The sequence below is a fragment of the Castor canadensis genome, chromosome 4 (genome assembly GCF_047511655.1).
Source record: "Castor canadensis chromosome 4, mCasCan1.hap1v2, whole genome shotgun sequence".
In the NCBI taxonomy this organism is placed as follows: domain Eukaryota; kingdom Metazoa; phylum Chordata; class Mammalia; order Rodentia; family Castoridae; genus Castor; species Castor canadensis.
Window position 1 is genome coordinate 28,954,283 of NC_133389.1, and position 23,330 is coordinate 28,977,612.

General features: G+C 40.3%; 2 protein-coding genes across 8 annotated transcripts in view; one reads left to right on the forward strand and one right to left on the reverse strand.

The window, feature by feature from the left end:
• Hdhd2 (haloacid dehalogenase like hydrolase domain containing 2) overlaps positions 1–18,015 on the forward strand; it is a 34,497-nt gene extending 16,482 nt beyond the window's left edge. For all 4 annotated transcript variants that reach the window (XM_074069870.1, XM_074069871.1, XM_074069872.1 and 1 more), the window contains exons 5-7: positions 8,438–8,654; positions 10,848–10,911; positions 13,287–18,015. In XM_074069870.1, the coding sequence (XP_073925971.1) occupies positions 8,438–8,654; positions 10,848–10,911; positions 13,287–13,390 (385 nt within the window). In that variant the 3' untranslated portion in view covers positions 13,391–18,015. The remainder of the gene's footprint in view (positions 1–8,437; positions 8,655–10,847; positions 10,912–13,286) is intronic.
• A 1,459-nt stretch (positions 18,016–19,474) lies between these two features.
• The window catches only part of Katnal2 (katanin catalytic subunit A1 like 2), a 51,667-nt gene continuing 47,811 nt past the window's right edge, over positions 19,475–23,330 (reverse strand). For 3 of the 4 annotated variants that reach the window (XM_074069869.1, XM_074069868.1, XM_074069866.1), the window contains 3 exons: positions 21,226–21,388; positions 20,354–20,456; positions 19,475–19,835 (listed from right to left, as the gene is read on the reverse strand). In XM_074069869.1, coding sequence (XP_073925970.1) covers positions 19,696–19,835; positions 20,354–20,456; positions 21,226–21,388 — 406 coding nt within the window. In that variant the 3' untranslated portion in view covers positions 19,475–19,695. Of the gene's footprint in view, positions 19,836–20,349; positions 20,457–21,225; positions 21,389–23,330 lie in introns of all 4 variants that reach the window. The other variant, XM_074069867.1, reaches the window with a different exon arrangement.

A 23,330-nucleotide genomic window follows, 5' to 3' on the forward strand; every position in this document is an offset into this window, starting at 1 on the left:
ACAGCAGTGTTATTAGCTTATGGCAGAGTCTTTTTTTAATCTTCTGATCTGAGTTAGAAACACAAAGATTGAGCATTTAAGTAATAGATCCATTATAATTAAATTTGATATCACTATTGGGGGAAGACTATGTAGGCAAATAGATCACTTAATAATCTAACCTGAACTTAGCATTAACAAGAGTAAAAAATATCTAATCACAAAAATAATATGTCTTAATTGTGGAAAACTTGAAATGCTCAAAAAGGAATAAACTAAAAAGGTATTACCTAGTTTTTCCACCTAAAGAGAATCAGAGATGTTTTAGCATATAGCTAATTTATTTGTTTTTATGCACACACATGTTTATACAAAAATGAGAATGTAAACCCTATATATACTATGTGGTGTTTTGCTTTTTAAAGACTTAACAACAGATCATGCATGTTTTCTATTTCTTTGTTATATTCTTAATATTACTCTGAAACATATTTGAGTCCTAAAGCTTATTCTCCTTTAAGAAACAATAAATTGGAATCTCTATTCCCATTTCCTACATGAGCAGCAGGAAATGTTTCTCCCTTTTTCCCATATCCCCTCACTTTTATCCTGTTATACTAGGTTCATTTCCTAATAAATTTTACTATGACTTTCATTCCAAAAAGAAAAAGAAACAGTAAATTATTTTTAGCATGAGTTTCCTATTGTTGGCAGTTTCTAGGCTTTTGAAGTTAGTTTTAAATTTCTGAGACTATGGTGAACAATATTTATATTTTTCCTTACCATTTTTTAGAAGTATAGTTGCCAAAAGAGTTTCTGTTTTTGTTTTTGTTTTTTGGTGGTGGTGGGGAGCCTGTGTGGAGTTGCTTAATCTAGAAAAGATTTGAAGGGTTTTTTCCCCCTAAATTAAAAGCAACAGCTATCCAACTTCTAAGAGGAATTGTTAGAATGTTGATACTAGAAGATAAAGGGCACGACTTTCACATTTAAACACTAAGAGAAGTCTGTTTAAGAATAATGCTTTGAAGTTTTGTTAAAACACCTTTCCTATAATTGTTACAAGTTCTGAGTGTCCTCCAGTGTGTATCAGAGATGTACAGGTTTTGGTTTGGAGAAAAAGATTCTTATTATAAATGGTTTCTATTGAATGTTCAGTTGCTTGGTTGCAGGTATATCTTTTGTTAAGAAAATGAAAGGCTTAATTTCTCTAGTATATTTAATTCTTTAGTAAAGAAGAGAAAGGGAGAAAAATAAATAGTGACGGTCTTTGTTATTACTGCATTTGTATGGTAAATTCTGAATCTTTTCTAAGTATTTACAGCCCAGGGCAGGAGGAATTTCAAAACAGTGTGTCAGCAGAGCCAAATTAGAAATGTTTCTGTTGACTTTTGCCAGTTTTGAAAGAGCTGACTGCTGTGCATTCTTCTTAATTAAAGTCCAGGCAATAAAAATAAAACACTTTGGACATGAGAAATTGTTTCAAGTCTTAAGAATTTGGGATATTTAAAGCATTCCATTAGTATAGGCAGTAAAAGAACTTTTTGTACAAATTTGAAAATCACAGAAAACAGAATTGAGTTGACTATCACAGTCATTGCCATTATTTTGCAATTTGGGGATTTTCTTTTATGATCAAGGGAGCTCTTGCTACTCTAAAGGTTTTAAGGGGAATAAGCCACAAAAATACATTCTGTTAGTGATTTTTCTAAATGAAGGTGTAATGTGTATAGTTAAGTACCCAGATTCTACATATATAACCAAAATTGTACAACAGATGCCTTTGTAACCCCTGCTATGCTCACAGTGAAAGCTCCCTTTGCCACTCAGTGTCACTCCTTCCCCACAGTTAACCCCTGCTCTGACTTTTATCACTATTTCCAGTTCTTGATCTTCATATGAATGAAATCATGTAATTGTCACAAATTCTTAACTGCTTTTGAGATTTATTCAAGTTGTTGCATGTAGCAGTACTTTTTTTGTTTTATTTCTTTTTTTATGCTGTATTTGTGTAGTAGTATTCTGTTGTATGAGTTTTTCACAATTTATTCTGTTGTTAGTGGGCATTTATTTTGTTTCCAGTTTTGCTCTTATAAATAAATTTGCTCTAAATGTTCTTCTACATGTCCTTGGGGGACATATGCATTCAGTTCTCTTGAGTAGAGATCTAGAAGTGAAATTGCTAGATAATAATTCATTGTGTAGCTTTCTAAATATTGCCAGTTTTCCAAAGTGACTATACCACGTCATGCTTTCCTCACTAGCTATAAATGAGAGTTTCCAGTTACTCCATATCTCAGTCTATAGACAGGCTATGTAATTGTAGCTATTATTTGGTGTGTGTAGTGTCACTGAGTTTCAATTTTTGTTTCTCTGACAAGTAATGTTGAAAATTTTTCATATACTTATTGACCATTGGATATCTTCTTTTGTGATGTGCCAGTTCAAATCTTTTACCTTTCCTGATTGGGTTGTCTTTTTGTATTGATTTGTAAGGGTTTTTTTATACTCAAGGTGTGATATACATACTGTAGATATGTTTTCCCTGTCTATGGTTTGCCTTTTCACTCTCTTATTCGCATGAGAACATGAAGTTCTTAATTTTGATGGAGTTCAATTTGTCAATATTTTTTTCTGTTCTGCTTAAGAAGTCTTTGTCCATTATGTTTTGTTCTGTAAGCTTTATTGTTTTACATTTCACAATTATGTATAGAATCTATTTGAATTGTATGAGATAAGATGGTGGCACTGGGGTTTGAACTTAGAGCCTCCTACTTGTTAGGCAGATACTCTTTATCATTTTAGCTATGTCCCAGCCCTTTTTTGCTTTAATTATTTTTTGGATAGGGTCTCATTTTTGCCTGGGGTTGGCCTTGGACCACGATCCTCCTTTGTATTTCTCCTGCCTAGCTGGTATCACCACACTGGACTTTTTTGTTGAGATGGGGGTCTCACTAACTTTTTGCCTGGGCTGACCTCAAACCATAGTCGTCCTAATCTCTGCCCCCTAATTAATTAGGATTACAAGTGTAGTTTTTTTCTAGGGGTAATCTCACTGCTAAGAATTCATTTTTTTCATTAAGTATTCATTTGTTCCAGAAATACTTATTACAAAGACCCATTCTTTCCCCTGCTGAATTAGAGTTGTACTTTTTACATAAGTCAAGTGACCATACATATGTGGCTCTGTTTCTGTATTCAACTTTATTTTTCTTTAAGATTGTCTTGGTTATTCTTCATCCTTTATATTCTCATATAATTTTTGTAATCAGCTTGTTAATTTCCATTTAGAAAGGCTGCTAAGCATTTGATATTTTCTTAAAATCTACAGTTTTCAGTAGAATTTTCCTCTGAATAATGATGTGTCTTCCAGTCTATGAAAATGAAATGTATCTCCATTTATTTAAGATTTGTTTAAGCATTCCTCTCATCAGTGTTTTGTAGCTTTTAGAATATGGATCGTAGATGTATTTTGCTATATTAATCCTGTATTTCATGTTGATTGATGCTATTGTAAACGATGTTTTATTAAATTTTATTTTTAACTTCTGTTGCTAATACATAGAAATTTCATTTGGTTTTTGTATATTAATCTTGTATCCAGCAGACTTCTTACATTGACTTGCTAACTGTAAAGACTTATATGTAGAATCTTTTGAGTTGCATTTTCTCCATAGACAATAGTGCTATCTGCATATAATGACAATTTATGTCTCTCTTTCCAATCTTTACATTTTTATTTCTTTTTATTGTACTTTCAGAACTTCCAGTACAGTACTAAGTAGAAGTAGCCATAATAGATAGCCTTATCTTATTTCTGAAATCAAGGATAGAACAAAATATCACTACTTCCAGTATTTCTTACCAGGTCAACTAACCTGTGTGGATTTATTTGGGAGTTTTGTTGTTCTTGTTTGGCTTTTGATTTTATTTTGAGACGGATCTTAATATGTAGCCTCGAACTCATTGTGTAGCCAAGGCCTTAAACTTGCAATCTTCCTGCCTCTGCCTTCCGAGTGCTGGGATTACAGGTGTGGACCACCATACCTGACATGTTTGCTTTTGACTATTCTAAACAGAAATAGTAGTGGTTGAGTTTGTCTTAGATCTTTTGTTTTAGTTTTTCATTTGGTCGTCTTCTCTGAATGCATAGTATTCTTAGAGGTTTTTATTTCCTGTGGAACATTGAGTCCTCATCTTTTCAGTGACGAGAGAATTACTGTGTGACTGTGACTGTGAAGATATTCTCGGGGTCTGCTTTGACTAAATACAAATGGGGCCTTCCTTTGGGTTTTTTCTTTTTTTCATCATTCACTATTAGTCTGAACTTTTGGTAGTTTGTCAAGTTGGTTGGTATTGGTTTTAAACATACTAAATACAACATACTTCAGCAATTGTTTTATTCATTGGTTCTCAACTGTAAGAATTTTGCACCCTAGGGAACATTTGGCAATGTCTAGAGACATTTTTGGTTATAACTGAGGTTGAAGGTGCTACTGGCATTTGATGGGCAAAGGCTAGAGTGGTGCTAAACTTCCTATAACATATAGAACAGCTTTCTATAAGGCATTTTCTGGCCCAAAGTGGTGACAGAGCTGAAGTTGAAAAGCCCTGATCTAGTTTAACTCCTTTATTTGAAACTGAGACCCATAAATGTGAAGAGGTTTGCTATTACCTATTTTCAGTAGCACAGATACTGTACATCCTACATTTATTAATAAAATAGTTAGCATTACTGTCAGACAGATACTGTGAGGAGGTCTGCATGCATAATCTCTGTTAACTCCCAGACAAGTAAATATAACTCCCCATGTTATAGTTTAGGATACTAAGGCACACAGAGATTCATCCGTTAACTGATTTATTCAATTACCATTTATGAGAGGTACCAGGCCTTTTCATTTTTTTAAATAAAAAATACCATGATGTGTAAAACTGATGGTCATTGTAGAGATTATATATTCTAGTGAGGAAGATGGACCAAACACAATTAGAGAGGATTATAAATTGTGGCAAACAATGTGAAGGAGAAAATAGAGGGGAGGAAATGGAGATTAAACATGAGAAGGAAGTTCACTTTATTCAAATAGGAAGATTGGAAATGGCTTCTTTGATAGACTAACATTTAAGCTGAGACCTGTCAAATGAGCAAAGAAAACTGTGTAAAAAGCATGGAGCCATTTGGGTGGAGGAAGCACAGAACACTGTGTGTGTGTCACATGTGACACATTGGACCAGCAGGTAGGAGTTGAGGGTTTTGTTTTGTTTAAGAAACAAGCAAACTGGTCATGACTGGAACACAGTCAACAGTAGGGAAGGTGACATGAAATGAGACTGGAGACATAGGCAGGGCAGGTGGAAGAAAATGAGCAAGGCCATACAGACTATATGAAGGACTTGGGTTTTATACTGTTTGCAATGAGAATTTACTGAAAGATTTTAAGCAGGGAAGAGACATGGTCCCATCTGTGCTTTTATTATACTCCCTCTATTGCCTATACAATGGATTGGAATAATAGGGCAACAGTTGAAGGCTGTTGAGGAAGTTCGGGTAAGAGAGTATGACCTTTGAATTTTTGTTTTGGAATTAAAAATTACTGGATTTGCTAATGGATAGGGATGTGGGACTAGTGCAAGTAAGTGAGAAATGAACAATGACTACTAGATTTCTGGTTTGACTAACTGGGTGAATTTATCGAGGTAGAAAAGATTGGGGGAAGGAATATTTTGGAGGAATAGGATGAGAGAGACTCACTAGTGTGATGCTGGACATATTGGAAGGTGTCTGACAGCTGCTTAAGCTGCAAGGTAATTTTATTTCCATCTTCAGTGGGAATGGTGACAAGTTGATCACTTCAGGTTACTTAGAAAGATTGCATAGTGTATTTGAAAAAGTGCCAGGTTGTCTCCAGGGTCCAACACTGTTTCTGGCTCTCCCTGGATGGTGCAATTGAGTTCAGCCAGCATCTCTGCATGGCCTCCTCATCTGTGCAGCAAACTGTGTTGGACTTGATGGGCCTTAAGTTTCCTTTCAGCAGGCTCTGAATTTAAATTATCCCTTCAGCTTTTCTCTCATTTCTCTGCCTGAGATTTTTCTATTTGTCTCTGCTTCCCAGCAGTCCTTTACCTAGAATTTACAGGCAAGAGATTTTGGTATCATGTCTTATTTTACTTTTTTCTTTGCTTACGGTATTCCTTTTAAAGATTAGATTTCCTGCTGGTGTGTTTTTTTCTGGTAATGAAAACAACCAAACCTTTGTTGCCTGTATAGTAAATATAAAACCACTCTAATCATTGGAGTATCCTTTTTTTTTTAGTTTTTTTTGAGACAGAGTCTTGCTGTGTTGCCCAGGCTGGCCCTGAGGATTCTGTTTCAGCTGCCCAAGTGCTGGGATTACAGGCATGTACCACCATACTTGGCTCTGTTTGTTTTGGTTTTTTCCTTTTTTGGCAGTACTGAGGTTTGAACTCAGTTTAACACTTGCTAGGCAGACACTCTTACCACTTGAGCCATTATCTCCAGTCCTTTTTCTGTGTTGGGTATTTTTGAGATAGGGTCTTTCAAACTATTTGTTCAGGCTGACTTTGAGTCATGATCCTCCTGATCTCTGCCTCTTGAATAGCTAGGATTACAGACAGGAGCCACTGGTGCCCAACTGTTTTTGATATATTTAATAAATATTTATAAAAGTTCTTTAAATCTGCCTCCTAGAAAACATTTACCTCTCAGTCCATCCTAAATATGCTTCAGCTCTTTAAAGATCTATAGCCATGCTCTGCAGAGCAGAACAGTAGAGGCAGAAGTCACTTTCCTGAGAGATGCACATCTCTCCCAGCCTAGAGCAAAACCAGTTCCCACTTAGAGAAAAATAGAGGAACCCACAGGTTCAGCCCTTCCAGGGAAGGCACTAAAGTACTGCCTGGGAATTAAGTACACACATCAATCAAGCTGATAAGTCTCATCCCCAGTTAGTCTATAATAAAATATTAACAAAGCTAAATCAAATGAGTTTTTAGTTTAGCTATGTAAGTGGAAAGCAATTTTGAGGTCTGTTGCATAAAGAATTCCAGTTCCGTGGTAGAGAAGCAAATAAATGGAATTGGGGGTGGGGCAGAGGAAGGGGTAATGAATCATGGTCGCTCTCTCATTGCTATAAGCTGTGGTTCTTTAAGGCCAACAGAGGAGCTTTGCAGGTTTCCTAACACTTGATTTCAAGATGTGCTTTCAGAAATAAGCTTGTAATAACATCAGCGTGTAACGTTGAAGGATCTGTCCTGTGCTGTGAGCAATTTGTAGTAACTAACAGTAAGGCCCTATAATAGTCCAGTATTGGTTTATACTTAATAAAATATTTAATCATAAATGTCTGAATTCTGCATCTCCCACAGGAAGTTATTTCCATACCCACTGACAAGAATAATTTAGCAGTTTCATAGTTGAATGCTTAATTACTCATAATTGTGAGGGAGAAGATGTGATGAATTCTTCCTCCATGGACATACTAAATATTTTAACTAAGTAGATTACTTAAAGTAAATTAAGCTAGTGAGGTCATTTATTACATTGGTTAAAAGCAGCTTATGAAATCTGTCCTGTCTCAGATTCCATTTGATAATAATCTGTACATAACTTCTGTGGGACTAATGGCTACAATGTTAGGATGTGTGGCAGATTTTGAGGTTTAGGAGGTGAGGATTAAGTTTATGGAGATTTGTTACATTTTTGCCTGAGTCACTACGGAAGATCCACAGCCATATGTAGAGTTTGGTTATAAAGCTGATGAGAAAGCTCTTTGGACCTCTTGTTTGGTGTGAGAATATAGGTTGTTCTGTATTGGGACTTGACTGTAGGCTCTGCTCTAAATCATGGTGACCTTCAAGAAGATGGCCTGATTTGCAAACGGTCGAAAGTAGTGAAAAGGTAGTATAAACAGGTGAAATCCTAAGCAAAAGCTCAGTAAAATTCTCTGTTAAATTTCTGAAATAAAAAGAAACTTATATTTTGGAGTAGAGGAAACAGGAATCCTGTATTTCAGGCATGCCTTCGTGTGTCGCTGCAGTAGCAAGCGTGGTATTGTCAGGCTCTAGAGCCTCCTGCTTCCCATGAGGGAAGGTTAGAACAACTCGTCTCATTAACTTAAGCTTCTTCCCTCGAGTGCCTTATTTAGCTTTAGTTTTCTTAATTCTCTTTCCCTGTTGATTTGGGTAAAATATTTGAAACCACTAAAGGTAAAAGGTTGAAGCAATCCCAAATTTAATAATCTATCACCTTTCTTTAGTGGATCTGAGTGTAATTCCCAGCAGTTCATTGTAAATTCATTAGAAGACAGCAAGTCATTAAAAGTTAATAAGAAACTATTTGTTTCTGTGAGTGTGAATAAAACCACTGTGTAAGTCTGACATTTTTCCTAGGCATAAAAGCCTTATTTTTAGCCAATTTCTATTTTCTTGGTCTCTCTAGGTTACTCCTGGATGGGGCACCTCTGATAGCAATCCACAAAGCCAGGTATTACAAGAGGAAAGATGGCTTAGCTCTGGGGCCAGGACCATTTGTGACTGCTTTAGAGTATGCCACAGACACCAAAGCCATTGTAGTGGGCAAGCCAGAGAAGACATTCTTTTTGGAAGCATTACGGGACACTGGCTGTGCACCAGAGGAGGCGGTCATGATAGGAGATGTAAGTAGAAGAGTCCAGAAAGTGCCCTGAGCTCACCTGTCATGCCAGGCAGCCAGCTTCAAAGCCCTGCTTTAGGGAAGCATACTTTCTGTTACTTGTGATAATGATAGTAGTAAGTGGTATTCTCATGATAAAGATAGATACTCAGTGGTATTCTTCTAAACAACTAAAATTTTGATTCTGACATTTCTCCATAATAGGATGGCATAATAGGTTCAAAAGACCATTTATATTGTAAGCCAGTTGAATGCTTTGTATGTCTTTCTGAGGAAAACCCCTATACAAACCTAAATTTTTTTTATTACCTATGTAGCAAACAACCTATACCATTATTGAGGGTTTTTTTCTTAGCATGTTTTTTTGGGAGAAGTCTCCAGTCAGCATGCCACACATAGCTAATAGATATTGATCAGCTCAGTCACTTGAGTGGCAGGGCTGAGCATGGCATTCATGAAAGCCCTGGCGTTCACCATGGTGGTGAGCACCTTGTCAGTTTGCTCCAGTTTACTGGGCAGAATATTTCCCATGTGTGCTGTGATGGGGGAAAGAGCTGGAAAGCATGTGCCTTGTGGTAAGTTGGTGACCATGGTGTATTTCAGAAATAACATGGCAGGCTGGAAATGACCATCAGGGTTGTCTGGTTCAAACCTCCTTGTTTTACAGATTAGGAAACTGAAATCTAGCAAGGTAAACCTTCTGTAGAGTCCCACAGCTAATTAACAGCACAGCTGAAAGTAGACCTCAGGCCCTAGACTCCTTCCTAGCTGTCTTAGTGCATGGTTGTGGAAATGTATCCAGTCTTTCACATGTCATCTTGTACTTTTTGTAATCTCCACCTAAAGTTGATGGGACAATCATTGAACCCAGTCATAGCTTTCAGTACCACCTTTTCCCCTTGGTAATCCTTTAGCTGACTTGCCTAGACAACTGTGTGTGAAGAGGTAGTTCTCTGGGGCCACACACTCCAGGAGGTAAAAGGCCTGGGGCAGGAGGGAAAAGGCCTGGGGCAGGAGGGAGGCAGAAGGATCATTGGCAGCTGTATTCATCTTCTTGTAGGTTTATTTTGTTACCCAAGAAAGCAACCATTTCCCCCTTTATTTACTGTATCCCACTTCCCTTCTTCTTCCCTCTTCCTCTCCCTGTCCCCATTTTTTCAACTGAGCAAAAAGAAAAGGTTTTAAGTTAGACCTTCAATGAAGATTTTCACATTTGGAAATTCATTTCCAAAAGTTTTGTTGAACAATATTAGTGATTGTTAAGGAAAAACTTTTCATCAAGCATGATCTGAATGAATCCTCCTTACAGATGTGAGATGGCAAGATTGATTTTCCTGATGTTTCTTCTGGTCTTGGATTTTTAATTACCTTGCATTCACTATCAAAATTAACCAAGTAAATATAAGTTTTTAGTTACTGGGGTTTTTGGGGGGTGGTAGTTTTTCTTGTCTTTTCTTTCTTTTTTTTTTTTTTTTTTGATGGGATTTCACTATGCTGCCTGGGCTGGCCTTGAATTCCTGGACTCAGTTGGTCTTCCTGCCTTGGCCCCCTGAGTTCTGGGACTAGAGGCACATACCACTGTGCCAAGCTCAATCAAATGTCCTTATCCCTGTCCTGAATAAGAATTGAACAGAGGAGCTCCCTTTGCTGATTGATCTGTGATTCCCAAATAAGAGTGAGTGTCAGTCTGTCTGATTAAGTATAACTGTATTATACTAAACACTATCTGTTTAAGTATACTATTTGACCTGAGCTACCTGATATGGACAGTTGTGTAGGAAGTAAGGATAACATGACATGGGCCATAGAAAAGCTGTCTTCTGAATCTAGTTCATTCACTGTCCTTATCTAGATTATTCACTTTATAAGCTGCTGAATGCATATTTCCATCACCTTTTTTAAGAAGAGATAGATGTACATGTGTTGAAGCATGAAAAGTCATTACTCTTCTTTGTGTTCAGCTGCTGCAGTTCCTTGCTGTAGTGACCCCTTCTGCCTTGACAGCACTTTTCTCTCCAAATGTGGCTTGACTCCTCAAAGTATTACGTATGGAGTCATCCTTTGTATACCTTTTCCTCTTTCATTTTAAGAAAAAGAGCAGGGGTTCCAAGTGTCCATCCCAGCCTAATCAATCACTGGTAGTTTATTGGCCAGTTGACTGAAGTCTTGACAAAGTGCTTTCTTTGTGCTTTTCTAGGATTGCAGGGATGATGTTGGTGGGGCTCAGAATGCTGGCATGCTGGGCATCTTAGTAAAAACTGGTATGTATCTTCTGTATATGCATAATTGCAGAAAGAACAGCCTGTGTAGAAATAGCAGAGCCTGGGCCCTTTAGTTCTCTTTGTACCATAAGGCAAAAATTAAATGGGATTAGGATTATAGGAAAGGCAGTGGGGGGATGTCTATGCTGTACAAAGCTAGGAAGATCTCGGCTAGAGGAACTGTAACACTTGCCTAGAAACAACCAACCATGGTTGGCATCTGGCCTTCTAAGGATTTCCTGGATATGCTGTTCACCACATAAGAATGGAACAAGGGACCAGTGATTGTGGTGCTTTGTAAAAATATCTCCTACTTTAGTGCTGGCCATAAGATGATAAAGTTGTTATGGTTTTTTTCAAGATGAGTTCTCATGAACATTTGGCCTCAAACCACGCTCCTCCTGATCTCTACCTCCTGAGTAGCTAGGTTTACCAGCACCTTGCAATATTTCCTTTCTTTAGCTCACATAACTAAAGATTTACACCAGCCACCCATACTGAACCTGTGCCATGTCATGAATGACCCATCTCCTTTAGCTGGTCTCCATGTGCTCTGCTTTCTTTATAACTGTGACTAGCCTAACTCAGAGACATCAGGTTAGTCTTAGAGAAACCAACAGCTTAAGAGTCACAGCTAACATGTGTAGTTAGTAAAGGAGGTGGGTCCCCCTCATGAAAACAGGCCCATTTGTGCTGTTGATCTTTGATCAGAAAAACTGAGAGGAAGTCCACCATTCTAAAAACGTGAGGAACATCCAGCTCCATTGATAAACTTTAACCCAGTGCAGGGAACAAGTGCCAGGCTTCCTGCCATTTAAAATTACTCTAACATTTTAGCTCATATTCAGTAATAAGTACTTTTTGTGGATCGTCTTGAGCAGTTTTGTTTCTCAGAGGTAGCACACAGTAGATGTTCAATGTACATTGCTCAGTTATTTGTTAATAAAGACTTCTGACTTGTTCCTAACCACAATTTCTGTTTAGTATTTGAAAGAGCCACCTAGAAAGAAATAGGATTTGTTCTTTGTCTGGTAGCATCAACATAACTTCCCTGTATTCTCCCTCTGCTCATTCCTTCCTATAAGAACTCATCTCCAACATAGTGCAAAGGTGTGGAAGGAGTGTTGGGATTTCAGGCTGTGTGTTTGCTGGGCAAAGCCTCCTAAAGAGTGAGTTGTAGAAAACAATGATACTGTTGTTGAGGGAGCTAGATTTAGGCAGAGAAGTCTGGAGAAAGCAGAAGAAAAAATATTAGAGATCACCAAAAAAAAGGATGAAGGAAAAAAGAGAAAGGTAAGTGCAGAAGCAGTGCAGGGGTGCAGGACAAGTGGGCAGAGCACGTGCTACATTTCCTCCTTCCTTCCTCTTATCCTCTCCTTTCGCTCCCCCCGCCCCCTTCCGTTCATTCTTTTTAAGAAGAAAACTTTAGGGAATGCTCACATGTGCTGATCGTGGTGTCGGGTCCTGGGAGTCCATAGCAATATATGAGACATAGTCCCTGCTTTTTGTTTTTGTGCTATTGGGGTTTGAACTCAGGGCCCACTTGCACCACACTTCTAGCCCAAACTTACACTTTTTAGGTGAGAGAGACACTGAACACATGCATAGTTAAAAATTGTTGGGAATGTTGTGGAGACAGAGAACAGAATGCTAGGAGAGAGAATAACAGGGAAGATTCTTTCTGAAGGACAGTGGGACCCCAGAAGGGTGATTAAACAGGGACCATGCCTTGTGATTTACATTTGTAAAAGCTATCTTGGTGGCCACTGTGTGGACTGGTTCCTCTGGGCTAGGATGTCTAGTTGTGTGCCAGACCCAGGAGCAGCAGGCTGCCTGGAGTCCCAGAGTCAAGAGAATTAGAGAGTGTGCCTGCCACTTTGTGCCTGGTATGCGGCCTTTCTTGCCTGGCCCTATGCCTAGGAGCCAGCGTCCATCACTCGCCCCTCCCCCAGGTGCCTGATTTGCCAAGCTTCCAGGATGCCTGTTTGGTAGTAGCACATGCTGTTTCCAGTCCTCAGCAGCCAAAGAGGCCCCTCTGGGGCTTGGGCTTCCTTTTAAAACACCATTCTTGTCTTTGGGGCTCAGGGTGGGGAAAAAATGGTTTCATCAGCTGTGATTTAAGAAAACCCTGTCAGGTTATCACTACCTATGACTATTGTGAAAGACCAGAGGACCTGAGGAAAAGCTAAATGTTATATCCCTTTGCCTTGTTTTTTGCATCCTGAACCCTCCGTGAGAGGGAGGTGTGGGAGATGTGGAGACCCCCAATTCGTTCTAATTGTAAGGGTGAGCCTGTACCAGTCCAGGTGCTCCGGTGTGTGATCAACTTGGCCTGGTAGCCTGAGCCTTTATTCACTGACTTACCTTCATTTCAGGGAAATACCGAGCAGCAGATGAAGAAAAAATTAACCCAGCTCCCTACCTAACTTGTGAGAGCTTCCCTCGTGCTGTGGAGCACATTCTCCAGCATCTACTGTGAACCATCATGTGAATGTGAAGCACCCTGAAACACAGCTTCTGTTGTCTGGAACAGATCCTTACCGACTCTGTGCAGCATCAGTAGACACACACCACTCCCTTCTGGTCTCTGTTAACTCTTACTGTGCATTAGTTAGAAAGAAAGATATTGAATTGCAGCCAACATGAAGCCTCACTCTAATCCCTTTTGTTTGATTTTGTAAAAGAAGATGAGACCCAAAGAAAGGGAAAGCTGAGAATTTGTGCCATGGCTTTTCAAATATTCATCAGGTTCAAAAGGCTGGGAGGGAGAAGCTCCTGTGGGGAACAGCACTCGCTGCTGTCGCCTCACTGGAAACAGGGATTCAGACTGAAGGAAGTTGAATGATGATTCTTAAATCATAAAGTGTGCATTAAAAGGTGCATTAGGCTCTCATTTTGATATTGAGTTCATCTGAGAAACCCAGCACAAGTGCCAAGTGAAGTACAAGACAGAAGCAGTAAAACGGATTGTCCTTCAGCTCAAGTGACCCAGTGAATTTGCTTTAACAGATGTTGAAAACTAGATTTGCTATTGTATTCCCAGCACGGGTGACTTCCTTTTCTCTTCATTAGCCAGAGATGACTAATTTAAATTTAGAACTCGATTTTAATTTAAAATAATATTTCCATTAATAACCTATTCATTGCAGATACCTATTATACTGTGTAACAGTTGTTTTGGAAATTTTATGTAAAATTAAAACTATCAGTATTTTACAGATGTTTTAATTAGACATTGTTATTAACAGGAACAGTGCAGAAACTGAAATCAAGCCTTTAATGTCTTATAGCCCATGCATTTTTGAAGTTAGAGTCCACCAGGGTCCTATTAACTGTACATTTGCAAGATTTCATTATTTTTGCCTCTGACACTATGGGAAAAATCTTCTAGAAGCTATTGGGACAGATTCAAGCTTTTATGTACTTGGTTACTACAGCTGTAAAATGAAATCTCATGTAGCATGGATTATTCTTCTGATGTTAAACCCACCCAAATGAAGGGGACTGAGTAGGTAATGATTTTCCTAGTGCATTTGCATACTGTGATAATCCTGGGCCTTCGCAATTGGTTTACAGGACTCTTGGGCATTGAATTATTAGAGTGTAATTGTACATCATTGCAGTGCTCACCTTATTGAAGCACACACTGGTGTTAATGAGCTTCGAGTTTTGATGCTTGTTTAGAGATCAGCTGGGTCTTGAATAAGAGGGAGCAAAGCTGAATAAATGGTAGTTTGGTGCGCACTCTGTTCTTGTTTTTGCAAATGCCCCAAATTAGTACGTACTTGTACATTCTAGACTGCAAAAGACAGATGTGACATGACCACCATCCTCAGTCAGAAGGAGGATGAGTCAGAGTGGCTGAGAGCAGAGTCCCTGATACCTGGCCAACAGGTATCTTTTTCTAACTGAAAAAGAGCAAGTCACCTTGCCTCTTACTACACAGTGCGATTGTGAGCCTTAAATGCATGAACCATATACTAAGTGCTTTAACTAGAAATCTGGAAAGGGCTGTCTTGGTGGAGGAAGTCTTCCTGAGCACGAGGAGATACCACTCTGCATTCAGACTTTCTCAGGACAAAACTGCCTGTAGGCAGAAGCCCAGCGGGCCAGGTAGGAAGCACTGCTGGGGGCCGGTAGGTGGTCCACTTTCATTTTGGCCTATAACTTGGGTGAAAGGTCAGTGATTCTTTGCCCAGGAATTATATGTTTGCTAGTTTCTTCACACTAACGGCCATGCCAGCCCTGGTTATCGTGGGAAATGAGCATATAAGAAAAGGGTTTTGCCTCAAGAGCCTTTCTAGTTGAGGGGCCGAGGAGAATACATGAGACATTACTCAACTCCAGTATCCCCTCCAAAGCCTCCCCTGCCTGTGGGATGAAGGAAGTTATTGGCTTCTTTGTGTTCAGGTGGCCCTTGTTACATTGCACTTAGATCTTCACATGTCCCCTACCACCACTACCCCTCGAAATCAGGACTGAGTCATTCTTTTTGTGTTTACTTCAACACAGGTACTCACATGGTTAAAAACCCATAAAAAGCTAATTGTAAATATAGGAATTTAATGCTAGAAAGCTTAGGTATGGATAGGGAGGAAGATATTTCAAAGTTGCCGGGCAATGGTGACTCACACCTGTAATCCTAGCTACTTGGGAAGCAGAGATCAGGAGGATCATGGTTCGAAGGCAGCCTGGGCAAATAGTTTGCAAGACTTGAAAATAACCAACACAGGGCTGGTGGAGGACTGAAGTGGTAGAGTGCCTGTCTGGTAAGGCTAGCAAGTGTGAGGCCCTGACTTCAAATCCCAGGATCACTTTAAAAAGAAAAGAAATGTTAGACTGAGGTGTGGCTCAAGTGATAGAGCACCTGCTTTGCAAGCACAAAACCCTGAGTTCAAGCCCCACTCCCACCCAAAACAATCTAGGAAAAAAAATGTCAGTGTTGTTTTAAAGGTACCTAAAGGGGAGACCCATTACTTGGAAACAATGGATTTGACGCTGTAGACAGGTTAGAGCTAAAGCAAGGAAGCAGGCAATCACAGGAATGGGTGAGACCTCCTGAGCAAACATTCCCAGCCACCAGAAATGGCTTCTGTCCTTTCCTCCATTCCAAAGTGTCCCTGTGAGGGAGGCAAGTGACAGGGTAAGGGGGGCGGGAATTGCCATGAGACTCAATCCTCCTCCTCGTCCCTGCCTAGTGCCATACTTGGACATCCCCTTTTATGGTCAGGATTGCAGTTGTAAATTCCTGTACAGTTGTACAGACGAGGGAGTCTCTCGGCCTGGTCAAACCCGATAATGGCGCATGCCTAGTAAAGGGAAACCTGTCCTCAACCTGACCTCTCAGGTCAAGCCCTCTACTTAAGGCCTTAGGAATATCGATCACATATCATACATACAGTTAACCTGGTAATCAGCATAAGCACATGCGCAGAATGCCCCGTGTTGTATAACAAGCCCTTCTCAATGAAACTAGTCAGTAATCCCAGTCCCTCCTACAAAGACTGCCCAGATGTTTCCCAGTGTTTGCCCTTAACAAAGAAATCAGGGCTCCTGAGCCATCTGGCCAGAGCCCATTGCACCCTTGTGGTGGTCTTTGTACCTACACTTTCTCTTTCGATAAAACTTTTCTCCTGCTTTGCAGTCTGTGCCTCTGTCCAATTCTTTCTTTGAAAGAAGCAAGGAACTGAGATCTTGATCAGAGGTTTTGTGAGGGCCATGGAAATCTTAGTTTGAAATACTTGTTTATCAAACATTAGTGCTTGCTAACTGACTGCCAAGAGAGGCCCATAAAGGTAACCAAAAATCTTGTCTTAAGGCCAGGTGTGGTGTCTCATACCTGTAATCCCAGGTATGCAAGAGATGGAGACTAGGGGGATCGTAATTGGAGGCCGGCCCAGGCAAAAAAGTTAATGAGACCCTATTTCAAAAAAACAAGCTAGGCACAGTGGTGCCCACCTGGGAGCCCAGCTATGAAACAAGTGGATCTCAATCTGAGGCCATCCCTGGGCAAAAACAGTGAGACCCTACCAGAAAAACCAAAACAGTCCAGGATGGTGGCTCACACTTGTAATTTTAGCTACCCAGGAGGCAGAAATGGGGAATTTTGAGGTCTGAAGCCTCAGCGAAAAGTTTGCGAGACACCATCTCAACCAATAAAAAGCTAGGCCTGGGGGCATGCATCTGTCATCCCAGCAACATGGGAAACAAATAGGAGGATCACAGTCCAGGCAGACCCAGGCATGAAAGTGAGACCTACCAGGAAAATAAAGCAAAAAGGGCTGGGGGCATGGCTCAACTGCTAGAGCACCTGCTGAATAAGTACAAGGCCCTGAGTTCAAGTCACAGTACCGCCAAAAACATTAAAACAAAAAGAGCTGGAGGTATAGCTTGAGGTCCTGAGGTCAAACCCCAATAAGTGCCAACAATTTTTTTTTAATATCTCGTCAGATTAAAGTTGCTGTAAACACTCTGATAAATGTTAGTTTCAGCTGATTAGTCTTGGGTTTCATAGAGGAAATGTAGTTATAAATATCTAAGTGGCTTCCTTTTATAGCCAGCCCATAACTAAAGGGTTACAGTTTTACTATAATCTTGTTCTGGGACAGAAAAGGGACCAAGTGACACGTTTGGACTAGAGAGGTTATGAGAGGACACTGTTGTCACCAGCTGTTGAGCATCTGCTGTCAGCTGGTGCGTGTGCAGTGTGGAGGAGCATGGGGTCACTCAGATAGAGCCAGAGGGGGCTTCCACTGGCTTCTCCTGCACCTCCAGTGGCTCCACCTCCCTGCCATTCTCCATCTGCCAGACCTGATGGTAATGGCTAGGCAAGGAAAGGGGACCACCCCACTCTTAACTGATGGTTCCACCAAATTCTGCCTATAGCTGTGATGTCAGAAATCTCCTTGGAACGATAGTGTTGCCATTTCATCTTTAATTGGACATTTTAAAACTTCAGTAACCTGTTGGACAGAGAAGTTAGAAAAACACCTGCATTTATTGTGTTCAGTTGGGTTTAGACCCGTGGTTCATGTAGGATGAAATTAATGTCCTTGGGCACCTATAATAAAGAATTATTAAAACTGCATTCATCTATTTCACTAACACACTGCCTCAAGTAATTGAATCCTTTTTTTCCTATTAGCAGTCATTTGCATCAGGCTATGTTTGCATTAACATGTTTGTTTGGTGTCAGTTACAAAGATCTTCCCCACCATAGATGCTCAAAGCCGTCGCTGACTTTTGCGTGATACTGCCATCAAGGCATAGCGTCTGGAAGCGTGTTGCTGTCTTTAGGGCAGTAATGAGGCACCAAAACTCATGTACCATTGCATAAACTGTATATCTCAGTGTTGAATATCTGACTTTTTCCAGTGCTTACATTCATGTTATACACATCTAAACTTTCACTTGCTGATGTCCCTGAGAAAATCATATTTATTAAATGTTTACTGTAACTAAAGCATAAGGAAGAAAAGCAGATGTAAACCTGCTCCTGTGATGCTTATCTCCAAGTTGGGAAATTGGTGCATCTAAAAATATATCTAGCAATACAAAGGCTCTGACAAGTTCAAAGCGGTTGTGTACATCCTCTAAGGGACAAGATCATGTGTTGTAAGCTAAAGGCTTGGGAACAATAGTCACAACTAATGAGACAAATGCAGTCTCAGCCTTGGGCCTGTGCATCGGCTGGGACTGTGGCTCAAGTGGTAGAGCACTGCCTGGCAAGCCAGAGGCCCCGAGTTCAAACTCCAGAACCACCACAAAAAAAAAAAAAAGACAATGTTCATTCAAAAGCAATGAAATACTTGAAAGAGAGTATTGATAACTAAAACCACCACAAAGAGTATTCACCCAAAATTCAACCTGCAGGAGAACCTGAAAGACTTGAATCTTAGAGACACCAGGTAGAGAGGAATGAGGTAAGAGGCAGGGTTGAAAGTGAAGAATTGGTTAAAGATTAGTTAACAGATTAGTTGTGGTTGGTTAATTGTAGTTGCAGTCCCAGAAACCCTGGTAGCAAACAGATGACCACTCTTAGCTAAGACTGGAGAATTGATGTTTCCAATTTCTGGAAAAACGGAACCATAAAAGTTAAGGCCTTGGAAACACTGGGCCTGTGGTAATGCTGAAAATAGGAACTAGGTACAAATCTACTTATTCTACAGTGGCCCTTTGGTCACCTTCCCATAATACACCAGAATCAGAGGCAGTAGGGAGGGAACTGAAAGTTTATCCAATAAAACTCAGCATCCCTCCATGATAAAAGCCCTGAACAAATTAGGAAAAGAAGGGTCATACCTCAACATAATAAAGGGGGCTATATATGATAAACACACACACAAAGAGGAAAAGGCTATTTGATATGTTGGATCACTTAGAAAAGAATACTAATGGGTATTTGACAGATTTGAGAATGTGTTGCAAAAAAAATGAATAAATAAATAATAATACTCAGAAAATCTTTTTCTCCTAAATGAAGATAACAGTTCACAAATGAGAAACACAACAGGAAACTGTTCATCAAAATTTTATGGAGTCTAATTCTGAGGCATCTCCATTGCCTGACCTCAGCGCACATGTACACACAGCTGAAAACTTCAACATTTTTCTGACATCGGTGATGAAGAATTAATGAAAATGCTTCATTTCAATAAAAGTTGTCCAAATTAATCCAGTGTTGAAGAATAATTTTCTCTTCCAATCACCATGTTCCTTTCCCACTTATGCTAACACCTAGGAGGCCTCTGCATCTGCCTCCAGCCAGGACAGGTAAGTGTGCTTTCAAACAGACTCGAACTCTCTTTGCCAGGCCGAGTATCTCTCAGTCAGATTCTTTGCTGAAGGCTTGGTGTGAGCTAGCACATCCAAAAAGTCAGCTGTGGTCACTATATCCAACTGGATCCCAGATAAATTTCTGCTCTCTAGATAAAAACACAACAGCACAGCAATCGACCTCGTGATGATCAATGCTCTTGAAAGGCTAACAGACCTCCTTACAATGCAATGCATAATGCAGCATTCTTAATGGTTAATACAGCACGGAGGCAAGAAGAAAAGGAATATGGGAAGAATTATTTAATGTGCAACTGAGTTAGTCCCTGAAGCCCAGACCACGCCCTCAAAGTGACTTAAACGTATCATTTTCAAAGTATTGTTTAATATTTATATAGTGCCTCAAATGGATCCAGCCCAACATAAGCATGTGCCAGAGAAATAAAGTTCCAAACCCTAAGGAGTTTATCATCCGTGGGCAAGGGTGATCCAAAACAACAGCAGAGGAGGCCAGGGTTGAGTGCATGGGGGATGATTTGACCAGAGAACTTGTAGCAAGTATGAAGGGCTGCCAAAACCAGGCACCAGGCTCCATCTGCTGGTGAGAGTTGGAGTTTTAAACACAAATTTCTCTCTCAGAGCACCTTCACTGCCACACCACACATACCTGACTGGTGATTTTCAAGAGCACTGAAGATCTTCCTCACTGGCCGCATGGCTGCTTCCCTGCAGACTAACTTAATGTCTGAGCCCGAGTAGCCATCTGTCTCCTGAAACAGCCAGGAACCAGCTATCAGTCAGCAGGGACAATTTGGTGGCCATTACCTTGACAAGCAGGTCCAGAATCAGAGCCCTGGCTTAGATTCCATATATGTCACCCATGAACATTGTACAAAGATTCCCAGGTAGCTAATGCTGGAGGGAGAGGGGCTGCCAGGGAGCCTGGAAAACCTAGATCGCTGGGCAACGATTTCCTCACACCATCCAAATCTGTTGTAAGATGCCAGTGGAGGGACTGGACCACCCAAGTTACTCTAATCAAACTTGGCAGACACTTTTGTTCTTGTTAAAAGATCTTTGAGGACCTCAGAGAAGATCAAGTTCAAGTATCCATGCAAGACAGATAATGTGTACGTGATGCCCTGGGAATGGATGCCAGTGATAATGGGGGAAAACAGATCTGGCCCTAGAGTTTAGAAACACTCACCTAGTCATCACGATAATCCTCTGTGCCTAGCTGCTGCCCATTTTACATATGGTGAAGCCAAGCTCAGAGGGTGAGTCCCTGAGATCCCACAGCTACTAAGCAACAGGGCCAGGATTTGACCTCCTGCTATTTCCTCTGGCTCCCACTGTTTCTGTCTGAATGTTTCCTGGTGACCAGGAACTCATTCTTTCATGAAGAAGAGGCCCATTGCAGTGCTGGGGCAGCTTGGGTCTTTTCCAGGTCTCAAGGAAGCAGCTCTTTACAAGACCCTTTCTTAGACTGGCATATGCTGAACCAGTGGCCCACACATGCCTCCTTCCAGGACATCCCACCTGACTCAGGACATCGTACTCCAGCTTTGTGTGCAGCTCCAAGGCTTGGCTCTTGCTCACAGGGGGCAGCCAGTGGTGGATCATGGCTTTCCTGGCCTCTTGGCTGGGGAGATCAACAAGAATCCTCTTTTCCAAGCGCCGCAACATGGCACAGTCCAGCTCCCTGAAATCACAACAGAAACAGGAACTGGAGGGGGCAGCAAAGGTAGTGCTTAAGCAACAGCTATATTTTAAGAACAACTTAGCATTACAGGGAGCAATTCTGCACTTTAACTGTCAATGTTCATTTTTGCCTGAGTAGATAGGAGAATGACTCCATATTGTTCAGAGTAACAATGGGGGGGCGGAGAGAAGGAAGGAGGAAAGAAGGAAGGATGGGAGGGAAGAAAGCAGGAAGGGAGGGAGGGAGGGAGGGAGGGAGAGAAAGAGGGAAGAAAGTGCTCTCAAAACTCTTTGTGCAAAGGAGATAATTTTAGATGTCAGCAAAGCAAGGAAACCCAACTAACAATAACTGAGCCTACAAGTATCTTATTGCAAATGTAACATGAATTACTGACTCATCTTGCCAGTGAGCACATTATTTCTGACAACACTTGGGTATGCTGGGAAGTACATTCACTTCTAGAAATTCATCCTACCTGAAGTAAATGACCACCTCACCGCATGGCTCCACTGAACCCAGAACCAACACACTCCTTCCTGGGTTCCCAATGCTGTGTGGGCCTTTGAGACAGTCATGCATGCTTCTGTCAGGCCATATGCATTCTTACATTTATGAGCTATGTTCCTAAACTTCTTAATATTAAAATGTCAAGCAAATAGGAAAACAGAATAAAGCAATGAATATCTATACACCTGACATCTTGATTCAACAGTTAACATTTTGCCACATCTGCTTCATATATGTATTTATCTGTCTACCCTCACTAATTTTTTCTAAGTAAATTACATCACAAAACCTACCCCTAAATCTTTAGCATATGGTTCTCAGAAAAGACATTTTCTTATCATTATGACACCTGGGAAAATTGACACCCATTCCATAAGATGTCTAATACTCAGTCCATCTTGGGATTTCTCTAATCCTTTCAAAAATATTTTTATAGTTTTTCCAACCTAAGTTCAAAGAAAATGTATTGCATATGGTCGTGTCTCTTAAATCTCTTTTAATCTAACCCAATCGCTTTGCCCTGGCCCCTTTAAAAAAAAAAGACATTGTAGAATGTCTCAGATTATGGATTCATCTGTTGTTTTCCTTCTGGTAGCAGGCAAATGGCTCCTCTGCTACCTGTCCTCCAAGATGGAAGTTAGATCTAATAGCTTAGGTTCAGGATAAATATTTTTGGCAAGTAACTTTCTTAGGTGATATATTTTCATGTTACATCACATTAGGGTCTGCATGTCCATGGATGTCAGTGTCAGTTATGCTGCGTTCCATCACTAAGATCCTCTGGTCACTCTGGAACTCTCCATTGTAAAGGAAACATCTTCTGGCAATACTGAGTGCTCTGTGTGCAAGACTTTTGACACCACCTGAATACCCAGTTCTCCATCCTCTTTCAACTAGTGACTTTAGCATCAGCTAATGATTTTTGTTTGAAGGAATTGTTTCATGAGAATGACAATTTCATTTTTTTTCATTCCAAATGTACTATTTGGAGCCATTATGGCTTTATGAAGCACCATTATGTAAATTAGAGCTTTTCCTTGTCAGCTGGAGCAATTAGTTATGCTGGATCACCATTCTTACTATTAATAGTTCATTTTGAGTTTGTCTGTGAACTCTTTATATACTAAATTTTCAAACTCCTCAAAGTGGGGAGACACCTGCTTTCCTAGGATAGAAATTAGGAAATGCCTGCATGTTGATCAGGCTTAACCCTTGGTAAAGAGTAACAATGAAGCCAGACCAAGTGGTGCACGCACACCTGTAATCCCAGAAGCAGAGGCAGGAGGATTGCCAAGTTTGAGGTCAGCCTGGGCTACACACCATTACTTTCTCAAGTCCCCCACCACTACCAAAAGAAGGAGTAACAATGAAAACATCACCAGATACTTCTTTCTTAATGATGCTGACACTGTCCAAACTCTCCTATTTTCTTACT